A 19556-nucleotide genomic window follows, 5' to 3' on the forward strand; every position below is an offset into this window, starting at 1 on the left:
GCAGACAATCTAGTGTAACCACACATACAGTACCCTTGTCTAGCTGGAAGAACAGACTGGACAATTTACTCCACAGCTACAGCATTCATCTGCGTACTTGGCTCCGTGTAACTGTGATCTGGTGTCCCCTTTAAATCTTTAAATCTCTTCACCCACACAGACCAGGTCACACTCATCTCTAAAAGAGCTTTCCATCCTTTTTTAATCGTTTTTTTCCTGTGTTTGAAAGGAAAAAAAAAAGCAAAACAATGCTCTCTCCGCAAACACTTTTTAGATGTTACACACTGCTACAGTATAGCTATATTTCTCATACGCTCATTACAGTCAACCTGGTGGTATATTCCCTACACTGAGTGGATATTTCCTATTTTTAAATTTTGAATCTCAAATTATTTATGGTATTATTAACTCCCAATTAAGAATTGCCCAGATATTTCCTTTTAGAAATAATAATAAACACTTACATACCTTTCATCTGCCAAGGAGAGTAAGCACTTCATTGTACTCAGGTACAGTACATACTGTATGACAATGAACCGGAAACTTGAAAATTAGAAAGTAACTTCGAAGGGGTGTTTTCCCTTACAGTTGACCATTTCCTGTCACAGTACAAACGACTGTCTTTACTAAAATCTTCAAATGTCAAAATTTAAAAAACACTAAGTGGTTTTCATTTATCATTTATCTTTGTCTGTCACCTACTGTACAGTGAAGATTCTTCTTGTCATTGCGTCCTATAAGCAGACATACTGCACATGCAGCACTGCTATCAGCTCAATAACATGCATTAGGCTGGTTCAACTTTCACTGGATTCTGGGGCAGTAATTTCCCATTCAAATTCAAGAGTTTCAAATGTGCTTTCAGTTCCATCATTTTCCATGCAAAGCAACACGCTGGGGCAGTTAGGTAACACCTCAGGACAGCTTTACATTGTTCTTTGTTTTTAAGACAGTGCTCACATTATTTACACAATAAGCCAAACTAAAAAAGTTAAATTAAAAATGTAATTTCATAACTTATTCTAAATTAAGAAGAATAACAGTTTTAACTATCAGGTTTATAAGTATATACCTTTAAATCAAAATACAATACATAATGACCTACATCTGTACATAATACATACTGTAGTTATTTCACATTTCAAGATATAGTGTATTTGACTGGGATTAAAGAAACTGCTTCATTATACATTTTCACAGATCGTGGAACAGTATAAGCTTTCCACTATAAGTTGTATCCTTATAACCTTAACTACTGTCACGTGAGCAAACATTACATGAGAACAAGCTTCACTTACGAACAATTAATTAGAAGTTGACTAGAAATAACGTTTGAGCTATGCATGGTACCGGTGCTTTGTTGTCCTCTGCAACATTTGAAAGATGCTTCTTCTTAAGCCTCCAGCAAAATAAATTGCACTTTGAGCTACACCTGTGTTTCTCATATTCGCATAACAACCCCAGCCTTTTAGAATGAGTTTAGATACTGTACAATTCGTTAAGCACTTTGAGCAGACTGCTGTATTGCAAACTCAAAATGTGACTGGAACAGTACCTGGGGCTTTGCTAACATTATAACACTTACTCTGCTTTTCAATAGACACTGAGACCTGCTCAATAATTTAATATTTTACACCGAGGCTGTTCTCATAATTTAATAGGATCAATTTAATTAGGACTAGGATTCTTGAATTGAGTTGCTGCATGCCTGGAACCTTGTTTTGTAAAACGACGAAGACAGTGTGTTTAAAATCAAACTGTAATTTAACAGCACATCATTCCTTTATGTATAAATGGTATGAAAAGCCAACCAGTTACTACCAGGTAGGACGAGAATTATTTAACCACACAAAGAATCCCATCCAGAGCTTATTTTCTTTCACTTAGTATTTCACATACTGTGCACGGAACAAAATAATGCAATTAATACTTAAATGAGAGCCTAGTTAATCAACCACCAATGTAGGTTTTTAACCAACTATGGAAATAAGGATAGTGTGCCGTTTCACTGTAGAGTTTTCTGCCATTCTCTAGCTGTTGCATGGACATTCCCAGTCCAGAAGCACTGTAGAAATGTTACTAGGAATAAAACAATTCAACATTAAGAGTGGCACATCAAACACCCATCAGCCTTTGATGTTTCTTCCACTGTTCATGATACTAATGGTGTAGTACTGACTACAGCACACTCTCCACACAGAACAGGAAATCTGTACAGGAGGCCACCTAATTCCACCGTAAAACACACAGAAATCATGGTAAATACAGTACCTGTGTATACTTGCTGCCCTCCACTCCTCCTCAGAATATTCCATTTCTGTGTATGTCAGAGAAGTGTTCAGCTCTGGATCTTATAAACCTGCCATATCACTACTCCAGCTGCAGCCTATAGTGTACAGTATAGTGTGATCTGGATGATCTGGAATGTGGATGAACAACATAGTCCTAACAAATACCAGGAAGTTTTTTTTTTGGCAAGTCCCAGTTTTATTTATAGAAATGCCAGTTTGCAATACTATTTATTTTGCTCATTACGAATGCTTGTTTTTTTTAAAACAACTTTGTTCTCCTTTTTACAGCCTGAAATAACAGTTTGCTACACTGCTGATTTATAGTAGCTCCTTTGATTAAATGAAGATGATGAAAGTGTATTACATTTTGATACTTCTCAAATGAATGTATTGTTGGTTAATCAGTGTTAGAGCATTCCAAAGTAAAAAGGTCAAAGCTCCAAAGGAAATCTTTTTTTTTACATTTTTGTTACCATTTGCTTGATTTCAATCCTGTTCAATTCTTGCAATAATTTTGCAAATCAACAGTTTAGTGGTAATAAGTGACTTTGTCAAAAATGTTTTTATATTTGGTACTTTGTTGCTACAGGTATATATTTACATTCTGTAAATGTACACTGCATGGAATTCTAAAATTAAATACTTAAAATATATATTAAATATATTCAGGAAAGAAACATTTTAGCTGGAACCTACAGTAAGTGAATCACACAACATTCACCTGTCTCCTGTCGGTATACAGTATAATAGGTTACTCCTCCACCTAAAAAGACAGGATTTTGTTTTATTTAAGTATGCTATAGTATAGCACAGAAATTAGACATATTGGAGATTACAGTATCATGGGTGGCAAATATTTTTGCTGCCTGCTGCCTTCCAGACATACAGTTTTGTATTTTATATGTGCTATAAAATTTCTCAACCAATAGCCTTTTCCATTAAAAAGCTTCTTTCAGACATTTAATTCCTTTTCTATAGCTTCTGTTCATTATCCACACCCAAACTATCAGGAGATTGTGTAGTAGAACATGATTACAATTCAACTTTTTTCACAAGTGAGCATTTGTCTGTTTGATTTAAAACACTCTCTCTTGGTTGATCTCTTTCTAGGTTTGGAAAATATTTCAACAAGATTCCATAATGCTCGAGAACCTGGTAGCCTTGACTGATCGTCAATGTGCTTTTCTTTATTAAAGAATAATCCCTCTCAATTGTTAAAATAACATGTTTCCCCGATCCTATTCTGTCTTCATCACCATACTCCGGAATATAATGTAGAATTTAAGTAGATACAGGTGCATGCCCATGTAAATCTATTTACACTCTGTAAAATAAAATCTGTACTACATAAATCATACATTTCCATCCACCCATTTTCTAACTACTTCTTCCAATTCAGGATCAAGGGGAGCTGGAACCTATCCTAGCAAGCAACGGGAGCAAGCTGGAATACAATGGTGCATAATATAATGACAGAATATCCACAAATGATAACATAAAATAAAAGTGAATCCTACCCCAATGTGATTATTTCTTTTCACCACGTGATTAACTTCACAAAATGTGCAATTGTTATTAATAATTGTAGTAGCAGACATCTAAGGACAGATTACAGTGCTCCTAAAATGGATATGTTCTATTAATCTATTCATTTATTAATTAAATGTCCCACCAAAAAAAGCATAAATATCCCAAATTCATAGAAATTTAATATAATATTTATATTTATATATTTATATTAAGAATTAATACAATTTAATCCATACCTCAAATCTGAATATTTTGAAATATTTTCTAAAAACATACATGCATAAATAAGAGTGACAATTTCCAATTGATAATCATTTGTGAAACACTTGTGAATGCATATTTATATACTGAAATAAAGCATTGCTGGACCATTTTAACAGTGCACAACAACTCACTTTTAAAGTGGGACAGGGATGTCGAAATTAGTGGTTTCACAAAACATCTACTAGTGTGCTCCCCCAAAGTGTGCACTTAGCTTAGTGTTGAGTGTCTCCCACAGCTCGCTCTCACCTGTGCACAGCAGTTATAAAAGTCGTCTCCTGTGCACATGCAGTTACTATGGAGGGGAGATCGCAAAGTCTCATCTTCGTTACAGTACAGTACTGTATGTCCTGGTACGGGCGTTTTTTTTTTTAGAAAACCCCATAGATTCAATCTCAGTACTGATCTCAGGGGAAGAGGTATGAAGGTAAAGGAGAGTACATTTTTTTGAAGAAGTGTTTTCAAGTGCTGTTTTTCACTCGCTTTAATAGGCCTCCCTGTGTTTTTTTACCAAGCACACAGTTCTTAAGCGCATAACAGTGATGTTGGCCGCCCGGGCCGAGGAAGGCCTTCTTCAGCTCAGCCAGCAATATCCCTGTTGAGCGACGCCGGAGACCCGGGTTCGAGGCAGGGGACGAACTAGGGCAGGAGCAGCGAGGGCAGGAACCCCAAGAACCCGAACTCGCTACAATACAGATACTAGTTCACAAACTGTTGTCTTTGAAACTGTTGCGGGCTAACCTAGACCCCTTACAAATAGGACACAAAGGATTGACAGTTGTTCCCCAAGTTAATAGTTGGCAAACGTTTACAAATTTAAGGTTCCTCCCAGAACAAAGGCTTGTGCTTACAGCCTCCTTGCATTGCGTAACCGATGCTCCTGTAAGGAGCAAAGGCACGTTGGGGCAACGTTTATTGACTAGACTTTTAAGTCTGAAGAAAGAAACCAACAACTTTATTGCAAACGTTTCATAAAATTCTTTGCATATGATTTTAATAAATACAATGTCTTCCTTATGGGTAATTACACTGGGTACAAACTGAAGGTTGCTGTTCGTTTTACTGCATTCTCAAGCTCAATGATGAAGGAATCTAAAAACATCTAAAGCCATCACAGGAGCATTCATGCTGCTTGAAGTCATGTGCTGGGTTTCCCCATGAGGTCACGTTTAAATGGTTGGCCACAGTATTTGATCTCCTCCAAAAAAAACATCCCCTGTTTTAATGCTGCTCATAGCGCTCTCACCCCCGTCTCTGCCCCCACGAGTGCACAGTGACACAGGGCAAGACGTTAAAATGCAGTGCGTAGCAGCCTCGCCTGCCCTTAGATAAAAAGAGTACAAGGCATCACAAGCACAGGAAAAATAAAGGACATCAGAATGGCCAAGAGAAACTAGAAAGCTATAACACATAACAGTTTCCAAAGAGTGCTCCCAACCAAAAAAAACTGGACTGTGAATGTCACAGAGATTTATGGGATGGGAAACTAATATCAGCCAAGACTCCAGGAGGAATCTTTGAGAGATATTGGGAGAGGTGGATTATTTTTACAGTCTAATTATAATGCTATTGAAAACATGTTTTTAAGTTTTTTTTCCCCTCTTTCCTCCCTAGCAATATGCCCTCTGTCGAACAAGAAAAGAAAGTTAATTACCTGACTTTATACTCGCTCATATTTGTAATTCTTGATGTTTTGTGATGACTGGCAACTTCATTTCAGACAATCTGTGTGTGTTTTAGAAAAAACTAACAACTAAAAAAACTTAAGTAAAGAAATGAACCATTAAGTTTTATTTTAATGCAGAACCCAAAAAGAATAACTACAACAACATAAAAAAGCACCAAGGATGAAGTAAAAATAGATCTGAAAAACATGAGACTTTTAGATAATGAAAGGGAAATGGTATAAGAGCTATATTAGTATTTAACTCAGTTCACTAAGGAAGAAGTCCACAACATGCCTCCAGCTGCAGAAGGAGAACGTTCTGTGTTGGACCAGCAATAGAACAGGTGGAAGTATTTCAGGTACTAGAATTACTCCAAATAAATAAATCCCCAGGAACCCCACGGTATCTTACCAACTGTACTTAAAAACCAAAGAGGTTATTCAGAAGCCACTGATGTACTGTAACTCTTCCAAAACTCCAGTGTAGGACTGAATTTAAAACTGTGAACAGGAGGCACATCTTTACCCAAAGGGTTGTGAGAGTCTGGAACAAGATACCCAAGCCATGTGGTTGAAACCAGTGTGCTGGTTTCTTTCAAAAACAATGGCTAGATCGAATCCATAGGTCACGTACAGTAATTACTAACTCCCAAATAGGTCACATGGGCCAGATGGCCTCCACTCGTATGTGAACATGCATATGTTCTTTTTTAAAAACTCAGCTTGAGTGAACAAAACACACAAGAATGATAACATGAAAATAAGAGTGTAGTATTCGATTTTACACTTGGACAGTAAAGCTCGGGTTATTTTAGTGATTTTTTAAGAATATGACAGATCTGATCTTCCTTACAGAGATAAAGGAACACAGAGGTCAACACATCCTGATTATGACTTATGAGGGTATTTTGACCAAGAATTATTCTTAAATATGTTAATGTTGTATTGAAATGATAACAACTGTTATGTGATGATGACCTTGTTAGAATATGTTGTAAGCTAGTGTGTCCTCACTAGAGAAATGTGCAGTGTGCCACTGACCTTGTGAGTTTAGTCAAAACATCTTTTCACTGACCACCCAAGATCCGTTTAGAGGTATTCATCCTAAACGTGACCCACGATGAGGGGGAAACTACATGAAATTAAACAAAATAATGTTTTCATAGGAGAACAAAGCATACAGAATTTACTCCTCAGTGATTCAATTTGCAAGAAGACTCCCTGTAATAAAAGAGCATAAAGTCATAGTATATTCTGTTTGATATACAGCTTTCAACAACTATGCATTACTGCGGAAATGTAAAATAGTTTACTCTAATTATCATTAGACACAGACGCAAAAAATGCAGAAAATCTCAACTTCTTCTTTTAATTCAACAACAATACTCCCACATATGTCCTCCAAATTCTAAATATTCAAAGCGGGCATCAATTACTCCTCATTTAGCCAGCATTCCAAAAACCACACAAGACGCTTTCACCCAACTCTCGCTCTGACTGACCCTGACATTTTGTGGGTAACTTCAACCTGTGACTAATGGCAGATAATGGACAAGGCAACTGTCCAAAATGGCAGGCTCTAAGCAAAAACAAAAGTGATCAAAGGGCTGGGGGCCAGATGTTTTTCATCCGTTGTGCATGGAAGGACACCAGGGGACTCCACCAGGGGCACTTGATGAAAAAAAAACAGAGAAACCTCCTCGGATTTCAACTGTTGTAAAAAAAATAGCAGTCTAAACACGTCACCCACCACCCTCATTCTAGGTCTATTCTAATACTTTCCTTTACCTCTGATACACAACATATACAGGCTTATACAGCAACTGAAGAAAATTAGCAGGACGCTAGGAATTAAAATCTAGAATAGAGGCTCTAAATGCATGCTATGGCTTGTGAGAGTGAAAGCTTAATATTTAGTAAGATTCATAAGTTGGTTCAGTTTAACTCTGCACTATCGACACGTTCATTTTTTGTGACAGAAACAAACAAAATAAAAAAATGTGTTCTTATTTCATATTCCACTTGTTAACAGTATTCGGCAATAAAAGTTCAAAGGCTTTTTCCTTCCCACGTTGACACCTTAAGAAATGCATTTTAATTTAGAAGGATATTTTAGGAACCTCTAAAGCCACAGAGATCGATACACATTCTGTAAGTCTGTATATGAATGTTAGTCAATATTGTGCCTGTGATATGGGCTGAGCTACACAGTACAAAATGAAAAGAAAAACACAAACTAAAAGAACACCAGGTTTTGACTAATGTCTATGTAGTACCATTTTATGTACTGCTTATATGAAATATATATGATATTTCTGGCATATTTAATAAACTAAGTTTGCAAATGCTAAAATGTAAGGATTGGCAAAATTAAAGTGATTAAATTCAAGGGTTTACAAACACCTGACAGATAACATTTGTCGTAAACAGAATGTTGCATGTATGCAGTTAAACCATAAACCAAAACTATAAAATGGGAAAAAGTATGCTTGAATAAGATATGCGTGAAAAAGGCTTACTGTACTGTAGGTTTATAGTTTGGTTTGGCTGGGTTTATGTTGACACATCATTTTCCTAATACTACACACTGTGGGGAAGCAAGGCCAACAGAATCAGAATATAGAGTTTAAATTCAGAATTTAAATAACGGGACAGCATTATGTTAAAGCCTCATTTCAAACTGTGTATAATCCACTTGCAAAGTCTAGTTTTGAAATCTGTATATTAATATTTATCACTACCTTAAAAAAAAAAAACATTACTGCCTGCTCTGAAATCAGTTCAGAGAAGAGTGGCCAGATGGAACCTAAACTCAATGAAATGTGCTATACCAACAGGAAATAAGAACCTAATCATTTCAGTTTTGAGCTTATAAACTAAAGTATTATACAGTATTTTTTTAAAAAACAACAGTGCAACATGAAAAGGGTGACACAAGTGGAAGCTCCAGAAAATGCACTTAAAACTAAGACTAGTGGAGAGACGTTTTTAAACACAAGGTTTGTGGAAGTCCTGGATGGAAGAGATCATCTGATCCCTTAGCTGCTAGCCACCTCTCATAGACAACCTTCCATGCATTCCTGAGATGTTTTTTAATAGTACATTCGCTTAAACATGTGAAAGGCAGAATATGAAATGAGACAATGTGAAATCTGCATCTGTGTACACTGATAAGATTTTGTTTTTCTTTCCAAAAATAAAAAGTGACAAAATATTCACAGAGATACTTTACTCACATGGATGACAATTGGTTGTAAAATAATTTTGAAATATTCCCTTAAACGCCTTAAGAGTCTACTACAGAGCTCAGAACGCTCAGAGGCTGCTGTGTAAACACAAGAACACATCTGAAGAGACCACATGGTACAGTCATTCATCAACCACAGTATTTTTTGCAAGCCAATTGTCAGAGAGGTTAAGGGTTTGCACTGTCTGGGTGAAGGAACAGCAAGGTCATTCATTCTGCATTTTCAATACAATTATGTTTCAAGCACACAAACGCCAGAAAGCCAAACCATCCTGTACAACAGAACGCACTCCAATGGCCGAGCATGTCAATTTTTTTGAAGTCTCAGATAATCCAAATGGCATGAGTGCCACTGTTATGGCAAATGTCGAAATCACTGCATCAAATTATTTCTTTCAAAATTATTGTATTTTACTATAATAGTTGCAGTAAGTTATTAAATAAGACAAAAGTTAATCTAACATTGAACTTTCGGGGCACCGAAGACGTACAGTATAAGTGACTTGTAATTAGTGGAGGTCATCAGCTGAAAATACTGTAAGAACTAAATCGCAGCTACAGTATACTTGAAGAACTCCATTGTTAAAACACATCGTTGTTGGCTAAACACACAAGGTAAACCAAAAGGGATACACACTGTAAGTGCGGTTTCGGGTTAACAATTAGGGGGAAAAAAGTATCGTAACAATAAAAGAAACGAAAGCACCGTGCTTAACATTCAAAGCAAAGCGGTTTATTCGGGGCTGCTTGCATCTACTGTACCTTTTCATCAGGTACTGCGGATTTATAGGCGATCTAAGAGTTTTAAACACTTTGCTGGTGTCCACAAACTTTGGTTTGACGCAACCGGCACGGGCAAGTAGGAATATGACAGCCAAGTCTGAGGGGGGGAAAGTGTTTTACAGCATATTTAAGAAGTAACCATTACAAAGATGCATGTATATTCCACAAGCACAATTTACCTGCTCAGAGGAGAACGTCCTGGGCTCGGAGAGAGCTGCGACGCATAGCTTTGGTCCATCAGCGCTATCCTTGATGGCGAGTAAGAGTGGTAAGCTGTCAAAATTACGCTGCCCGAATCTTTAATTTCCATTGTCATAGGCACCTCGCCTGCCTGCTACCAAAGGACGAGAGCTGACAGGACGCTTTCCTTCACATCACAAAGATACACGAGGGTCTCACTCGCAGCACCAAAAATTAAATTACAACAAAACGCGTTGCCTCTCTCTCTCTCTCTTTTTCTCCGGTCTTCAATCGTAACACGATACCACTGGGAGCCCAAGCGCAGCAACTGCATGCACAGCCCGGCCTATCAGGCTCGGGGCTGCATTTGCATAAAGACATCGCCGCCCACAAACACAGATAGGGTTTAAAGTCCTGGGGATGTCTCTAGGAAACAGAGAGCCGAAGTTCTTGCGTTTGTAAACCTGTAGCCGTGCGCATTTTCATATTTTGTTCTTTTTAGGTTGCTCTGTAGAGTCTTGCTGTTATCTCTCAGTGCTGTTTGCAATGAAGTGAACTAACTCATGTGCCTCGAAACCAGAGACCTGCTTAGGAAAAATCAGACCACGCCGGTGCGCGCATGAAACATTTAGATGTGGATAGCATTGCTTTTCACGCAATCAAGCCAAATTAAGGCTCTGAAAGACTTAGAAGGAAAAGGTACTTGGGCTATGTACAGTATAATGGGATCAACATCCCATGGCCAGTCAACAATGGCAAGATTGACTATTGTTTTGCACATAATAATGTCCAGTAAACTTGACACGATTGAGAACTGTTCTCTAAAACTGTTCAGCAAGCAATGACGAGATTAAGTATTCTTCTCTAAGAGTGTAAGCATTCCACTATCTGTCAAAATAGAGTGCTTGATTTGCTTTATAAATAACTGTATTTCAAGCAAGACTATGTAAGATAAAATAATCCTTCTATAGAAAGAAGTATTAGGTCTCCCATGCATTTGAAGATATGTCATCTAGCATTCCCTGAAGAGATTATCTGGAGCAGATGTACTGCTAATAAAAGGCACAGGAAACTGTGATGCAGTGAATTCATCCCTATGCCTCAAAGGTATGAAGTAAGGCTTGCTGAAAGACTTTGTCAGATGCAATAAGTCCATACCAGTATTTGAAATATGTCCAGTGAACAGTTCTGGCATCTGAAGATTTCCCTGTTCCATTTTAGGTTGGCATACTTTGTACATTGTTTAAGATTCAAGCTAAATTACTGCTTTTTTAAAAATCAATAAAATCATGCTAGGGGCTTTATTTCCATATTAATATAAATTAATTCAGAGATTAGTACACCAAAACGAGTTTGTTTATGATACTATGTAACACACTATTTTTATCTTACTGTAGGTACCGATCTTTTAAGACTTGTGTCTGACATGTTGATATGGTTGATTATAAAATAAACCGTAGAAACTTCTGCACCAATGTATTACCATTTATAGCTCAACACTCAAATTATTCTTTTCAGATGTGTCATACACACAATTTATTGTCTTTGAGTGAATCCTCTTTCTCCTTGTGTTCACTTTGGTGTTTGTGTCCCACAGGGATCACGTTAAATCTATTTCTGTTTTTCATCTGTGACCTGTGACGGTACAAACATGGCCAATTATATCACATGTAAGCAGATGATACACAGGCCTTAACATTATTTTCTACTGCCAGTAAGGGTATTTTGTATTACATTTTGGCAGGTTTAATAGCAGTTTTTAATTGGAAGCATATTTTTCAAGCAAGGACTGACACGATAGCTTATAGACTGCCATAGTTTAGCAGCTAGGAACTTAAGAGTGACATTAGATCTTTCACTGTTTATCAGTTTTTTGAGCTGATGTTTTATTTTTCTTACTTTCAACTACATAACAAAATATGAAAAGCACCCCTTACTGTCTTTTCAGATCGCGCACTAATTCCAAGGATTACCAAATTCTCAATGCAGGATGTATCTTAATTCAAATTACGGGAGGGACTCTGCTTTTATTCAGTATCAATACATTGCTAGGCCAGATGAAATCAGAACTTTGACTCATACACCAGTTGCAATTTCTAACCCAGTGGCTTATAGCAACTTTCTGTTTGATATGTGACAGACTGTTGCTTCTTTCTTTTACCCAATGGAAAACCACTGTCAGAAGTGTGTTGTAACCTAAGATTGTTCTGTAGGGTTGAGCTCTGATTTCATCAAAACAAGACAGCACTGTTAATATTTTACTTGTTTTTGGTTTTTACTTATCTGGTTATTAAATTAAAAGTTGAGTTTTTAATCCATTTTATACCACTAACCTTTTTAGTGGGGCACTGAAGAGTACAGCAAAGTGAATCTTGAATTCAGGCCTTTGTATCCTGGAAAACCTCACATGCAAAGAGTTTAGATTAGGTGCTGTAAAGGTGAAGATGCTGACAATGTTATCAGAACAGGATAAGCATACAGTATCTTGAGCGCAGTTGATAGGATAAAAAATACAGGTGAAATAATTAATGTGTGAATGTGTGTATTACTCCACAAGACTCTTCTAAACACAATCTTCCAGATCAGTAATCCTCCAGGTTGTGTACAGAAATAATAATACTCTGAAATTCAGCAGAAGAAAGGGAGTTTATGTAGTCTCTGATGCAATGTTAGTCAAATATTCATAATGAAGGGCAGGGGTTTTATTTTGATGTTCTGTGCATCCTTGGTACTTGGCACGGAGTGTGTTAATGAGCTGCTCACACTTATTAACACTGAACAGAAGCTGTTTTTTTGGATGAAAACCTTTGTGAGGCTAGGCAGGAATATTGGAGGGGAAATGTACTAAACACACTTGTCAAACTGCACAGATGAACGAGTGTCTTTGAAAAGAAAACACATCTGAATGTTCTCATCAGGGAAATAATCTTCACAGGAATGTTTGCAGCACTAGTAGGTGGTATTAAAAAGGCAAATGGGGTGAGAACTGTGTTTTATCGTGCCAGCAATACCATAGCGTTTAGTGTTTATGTGGAGGACATGCTGAGTGTGTGGTGTCAAGGTATTGCATTTATCATGTACTGTGCATAATTATTTTAGTGTAATACCAGTGTTCCATTTAATTGTAGGTCTTTATTTGCATTACTCCTGACGTGCCGTATTCCAGAGCTGCAATATCTTTTTTAAAATGGGGTGACCTAAATGTGACTGTACTGTATTTTCCATGTCAACACAGTTTTCAGTATTTTATACTGTATATATTATATTTCAATATAATATACAGGTATATTCTAAATATTTACAATATTCTTAAATATGCCATTATACTTAATTTGAAACATAGCAGGTTGTGAAAACAATTTAGTGATATATTTTTACAGAAAATAACAAGCTTCTGAAGAACATGAGAAAATAATTGACTGAATTAATTATCAGTGAATGCACACAACTAGAGGTACACTTTACTGGGTGTAAAATCAGCAGTGTAGTTCATAATATATGGGAAAATATTGGGCAAATAACTGGATAGAAATTACATAATTTTTATCATGCCGAACAAGGTGAGATTTTTGGTTCAAAATTAACATGATTCAGATTCACAGTTCAGAAAGCATGATTGAAATACTGTGTGATTCCCTGCCTGGTGTTTATTGTGTTTTTATGATGTGCTGGTACATTTGCTTAATAAAGAAAAAACTACACTTAACTCACTACATTTTCTGGTTTACTTAAAAATGCACTAATACTCAGCAATGTAGTATCTACGGTTTCAAAATAAAACAAAACTGGTGACCACAAGTTTATCACTTTATGTCAAAATCATTTTATGCAAATGATAATAAAATTTACCACTATCATTTTATGTAAACAGATTTCACATTTAACAGAAGTAGAAGCCAATAGCCCAAGATATTGTCTAAAACAACAGCAGCAACGGTGTTGAGCTCAGTTTTCAGGGAGCAACAGCATGTTCTGGATTTCATTAAACCCAAGCTCTCAGTTACTATTACTATAATTAAACTAAAGCCCCCCAATTACTTTTAGAGTAATTAAACCAAATCCCCCTGATACTATTATTTATTTAATTTAACACATTTACCCAGAATAGATAAAGTTAAATCAAATCAAAGTTTATTTATCAAATGCACAACAATACAGCGTGCAGCAGTAGTTACTGGCAATGAAATGTCTTTTCATTGCAAATAACTTCTGTACCTCGAATACAGTGCAGGATTTGAATGAATATTTTTAAAAGACAGTGATAAAATATACAGTTGAACCATAATTAGATCAATTAAGCAATTAAGTTAATTAAGAGCCTGAGCTGGAACAAAAGGGTTCATGGCTGTCATGTAGCTGATTGTTTAACATCATAGTGTCACAATGAGGTATCTTAGCCTGGTGGTGTTACCTGAACATTAACATTTTTCCTCCAGAAAGTATTTTAAAAATAATCAATTCTTTGTGTTTTCAGTTTCAAAGTGATTTTTTTATATTCATTGTAAGATATTTTTGTTTTATGTGTTACAGTTGAGATGTTTATGTCGTCTCTACAAACTTTCTCCCCATGGACATATTTCAAAAACAGAGTCTGTTTATAAAATATTTGACATTAGGCCTCATAACCATTCTACTGCCATAGGACATATGCATAGGACTACACTATGAACACGGAACATTGTTCTATGCAGAGGGCACCAAAATACAGATTTAATCTCTACTGGAGAAAATAATGACATCCTATATAAAAACATCTAAACATCCCAAATCCAGTCTAATCTATATCTAAAACTCATCAAACAGTTTTTCAACGGTATTATCCAGCATGGAGGCCTTCTTGCAATAACAGACCACTGCTTTCTTAATGGGGCTCTTACAAACAAGTAGCTGATGGTGAAAAGAAACTACAGTACATTCAGTGTCAATCACAGCAGAATGGAAGAGGCAATGTTTTTCATAATCTCTTATTTTCAATACCTGCTGCTTCATCGCCATTGCATAAAGACTGCATCATTTTAGCACTGTGAAGGTCATGCAGGAAAAAAGTTAACTTTCTGCTCCCATCGCTAAGTTGAAGTTCTTTAATATACAGTAAATGTACAGTTTAGCTTCACAGGTTTAGCTTTACATTCCATTCAGGAAGTGATTATTGCTTCACTCCAAAAAGGATAGCAAATTTTATTCAGACATTTAACATAATACTTTAACATCATAAAAACAATTCAATTTTTTATATTTTCTATCATACTAGATACATATACAGTACCATTTCCTCTGGTGTCAATTGATAGGAATTATTTGCTTTTCAGAACATCTGTAAAAAGCATCAATGTTTCTGAAGACTTTTAGACTTTTACACTGTATGTTAGTTTGATGAAATGTAAATGTCTTCACATTATATACAATATATATACTGTAGATGGAATGTGTAATATGTTTATTCATTACATGAAGCTATATGAAGAACATAAATCAACTTACCTTTATTCCAGAAATGGATTTTGTGTTGTAGGATGATTTGTACCAGGAATAATGTTATTTCTTAAAAATGTGAAGTTTTCTGTGTATTTTACAAAGACAAAAAAAAAACACATTACTTAAAACAAAATAAGCTAGAGCACATGTGACATATAATTTTGTGTTTCTCTGTAGGAAGAAGAAATGCTGTTTCATAGAAAAAAGAAACTAAGCTGCTACTTTATCTTGTCCTGTTTATACACAGGCACTGCTGATAATCCTTCCTGATGTTGTGTTGATTTTGGTCACTGTTTTCCTTTGATGAAGACAGAGGCTACACCTCCAGTGAATCACTTCCCATGAAACTCTGGATTGTAGAGCAGGCTTTTCCACTCGCTGTACTGTATCTGCAATACTCTTTTCTCAACAGGAACAAACTCTTTCAGGTTCAACGGCTGAAGCACAAAAATATTTCTGGAAATACAGTTTGGGTGGAGTGATGCAGCTCCTTTTTCTTGCTTATTGAGCCGACAGTGCTCACTGGGATATCCAAACACTTTGAATTTGTTGTACCCTTTTCCTAATCTATGCATTTGATCACTTGATCTCTAACTTCCTTAGAATGCTCTTTAGTCTTCATTTTCAGATTCACTGCCTTCACTACCATTGATCCTAAATGGACTGGGGTTTTTATCCAGTAAATGTGACAGAGGCAATTATATCCCAGCTAGTGTAACCTTACAGCTGCGAGCGCACAGGGGTCTGAATGCTAATGCAAGCAGCATATTTCAATTTTTGACTTTCTTTAAGATCTCTGTCGACAGATAACTAATTTGTGTTTTAAAAATTTCTGTTTGAGCACATGGGTTTGCAATAAAAGTACTGATTGGAACAAAGTATCATTTGTAATCTGGCAACATTTGAACACTCAAAGGGTCTTAATACTTTCTAAAGGCACTGTACATTTGGTGCTTTGCATTCATTGAAAGTTAAGAAGAAAGTGTAAAATCCATCTTTCATTATTGCATTGAGTTTATGACTGCCCTATCTTTCTTACACCTGAAGAAGGTTCCACAGCCGAAACGGTGTGTTTTCTTTCTTCTCTTTTCAGCATGGAATAAACCTACAGTATTACTTCTTCCTTTCATTATATAGATATAATTAATTAATATATTTTGGAAAATATTTTTAACTGCATGTCATTTATTTTATTGACGGTTCTTAAAATCAATCAATCAAGTAAAATCTGTGGCTCAGTTTTCCAGAAGATTAATTGGAATTTTTATTCAGTACAATACTTTGTACAGAATTTCCTTCAGTCCTTTTCATACTCTTTACCGTGAGGAAAAAGAAAAGTTTTGTACTTGTTTTGCTCAAGAAAAGGTTATTGTCTGCTAATGCTAGCATGTCTGTTGATCAAAATAAAATAGCAGGATTATTGTTGCATAGTTTAATTTGTGTATTATTCAGGCTAGAATCTTTATTTATGTATATAAATATTGAATACATCGGATATAATAAATATATCTCTTCTTATATCTTGAATACATCTGTTAGCATAAAGCAAACAATGCTGTAGAGAACACGAAAAAGTAGAGCTGTGCAACAAAGGAAGTGCAGAGGGACAAAAGGAAACATTTGGAGGAAAATGTTCTGCATGTGCTCGTGGTCTTCGAAATGAATCTCTCAAGATCTCATAAATATTTTCTTGAAAGTTTAACGTAGAAATACACATCAACATTGACATCACTCACCACTTTTGTGTACATATGTTTGAAGAAAACATTTGCTGCTATGGCAACCAACATGTGTTCAGCAAATGTTTTATGTGTTGACAGCGATTGCTTTAAATGATAAAGGGGCTGGTTAAAATTGTAATAATTTCTTTCTTTAAAGAGCAAGAGTAAATTGTGGTTTGCTAGAGATGTTAATATGTCAGGAAAATTGTTTTCATGTGGTTTGCAATAGGGACTTCAAGGGATTTACATATATTTATGGGACTGAAAAGGGCATTAAATATGTCACAAAAGTCAATCATCACTGCCATTTTAGTTCTGTGTGGCTTCAATAACATTATTTTGATAATCTTTCAATGTTACAGAGTGAAGAATCAATGTGTTCTTTTATCCTGCCCCTCAATGCTCTGTAACTTTGCATACAGTTCTGAATATTATAGAATGATTAATGTGACTCCATGTTTAAGATCAGAGATCAATATTACAACCTGTCTTAATAATAAACAATCTTGCATATAGGTAATAAGGGAGTGTACAGTACATAAGTAATCCTAATCAAAATGTAAAATGAAATATTTAATTTATTAAACAATTAGTTTAAATGTAGCTTTTATAAAACTTCCACAGTTATTTTCACGACTATACTATTGTAACAAAAAGGAAAATGTCTTTCACACACTTAAAAGTTACACACAAAAGTGAATACACCCTTATAGCTGACTAATGTGAAGTTCAATTATTACACCAAACACATAAATGTTGAAAAGTATATTAATATTCTCCCTGCTTATTTTTTACTCTTTCTCCTTTTAAAATAATCCTCAGAAACATTTGGAGGACATCTTTACCAGTGTTGGGCAAACCCAGAAACATCTCTTATCGCTAAAGGTGGTGCCTCTTTAGTTCCTGTTCTTTCTGTAATGATACTGGTAAAGATACAGTCTGTAGACCTCAGCCCTTCCTCTTACAGTGAAGACAATCATTCCCTGGACCTATTGCACATGACCAAAAAAGTTTTTTTTTCAGCAGGAGTGCTACTGGAAGAAAGTTGGCATTGTCAAACAGATAATCCAGCCAGCTCAAGACCACTGAAACCACTGGGTTTTCAGTGCTCAGCTGGTTTGTTCTATTGAACCCCATCTTCAGTGGAAAGCGGAGCAAATCAGAATCTTCTGCCAGAATTTTCCAGGATTGTTGCAATACAACTACAGCTAAGGAGATTCATCCCTCCCCTTATTCTGCATTTGCCATATATGTCTTCTATATTCATATCCACTGCAGCTCTCTCTCTCTGCTTCACCCTGGGGTCAGTCGAATGTGGGGCCATACTGAAACCTTGTTTTCTCAGAGTTTTTAATTAAAAAGTACTGAGCAGAAATCGTCCTTGAGACACCTTCACAGTATGCAACTTGCCTGTCTCCATAGTCAAATAAATAATTATTAATATCCTATTATTTGTAGCTCAGAACGTTTTTAGTTTATTTCGCTCTAAGACTACTGCGGCCAACCTGCGAAATTCTCTGCCATCCTCCGAAGACTCCTAAGATAGTTCCTCCTGCTTTTTTCCAGCCTGTGCACTGCAACAATGCTCTGCAATTTCTTTCATGCAGTCCCTGCCCGGCTTGCACTGTCCCAACTGGCACTGCACTTCCCAGGATATGCTGGCTCAGCTTCACTGCAAAAACTGGCCTCTTACCAAGCTCCTGCAATCTTTTTTTAAATCCATTACCCTTCCTTCATCCAGGCCCTTTCCTGAACTCTGAGACTCCCTTTCAGCAGACCCAGAACTTTGCAGCAGAAACCCGCTCTGTCAGAAACGGCTCCACCGATCCACCGATCAATCGATCAACCGATCGATTTTACGCCTCCCGCGTAAAACAGAACGTTCTCTCTTCCTCTCTTGCCCCGGAGCTACTGGGATTTGTTTTTCTATCAACATCAACTTTATTTCACAAAACACTTTTCACAATAGGCACACATTATAACAAATTACTAAACTAACATCAAATAAAAACGTTCTAAAAGAGGTGATTGCCCATCATCAGTCAGTGCAACACAATAAGAGTCTCTCCAAGCCCTACCACTTGCTATTGTCCGTGCTATTTCCCTGTCCCGACTCATTAAACTGCGGAACAGGAGCTCAGGGAATGGGGATTTCCACTTTGGTCCCTGAACAGGGGCCCAAAGTCCCTTCCAGCGTTCCTTTGTCACGGAGAAGCCCCATTTGGCAACATCACGCTTCATCCTCCTTTCGAGGAGCCACTGGGGTTCCCTTCGAACTTAGCCTCTCAACACTTTACTCCGATGTTTGAACTACTCACCGGCTCCATTGCAGGCCTCAATTCTAGTTTGGATAAACAGGAAATTGTTTCACCTCAGCCCCGCCTCCAGCCCCAGTCCCCTCC

At 36.5% G+C, this 19556-nt stretch overlaps 1 protein-coding gene across 3 annotated transcripts in view; it reads right to left on the reverse strand.

Annotated features, from left to right (window-relative positions):
- arhgap28 (Rho GTPase activating protein 28) overlaps positions 1-15461 on the reverse strand; it is a 56917-nt gene extending 41456 nt beyond the window's left edge. Inside the window, exon 1 of one of the 3 annotated variants that reach the window (XM_088642112.1) lies at positions 15440-15461. Coding sequence is in view for 2 of the 3 variants with exons in the window: in XM_088642108.1 (XP_088498234.1) it covers positions 9958-10094 (137 nt within the window). In the remaining variant the exon portion in view is untranslated. Of the gene's footprint in view, positions 1-2271; positions 2409-9957; positions 10318-15439 lie in introns of those variants that run through there. The other 2 variants (XM_088642108.1, XM_088642109.1) reach the window with 2 other exon arrangements.
- Between the last annotated feature and the right edge of the window lie 4095 nt (positions 15462-19556).

The sequence above is a fragment of the Lepisosteus platostomus genome, chromosome 8 (genome assembly GCF_059453375.1).
Source record: "Lepisosteus platostomus isolate fLepPlt1 chromosome 8, fLepPlt1.hap1, whole genome shotgun sequence".
Classification (NCBI taxonomy): Eukaryota; Metazoa; Chordata; class Actinopteri; order Semionotiformes; family Lepisosteidae; genus Lepisosteus; species Lepisosteus platostomus.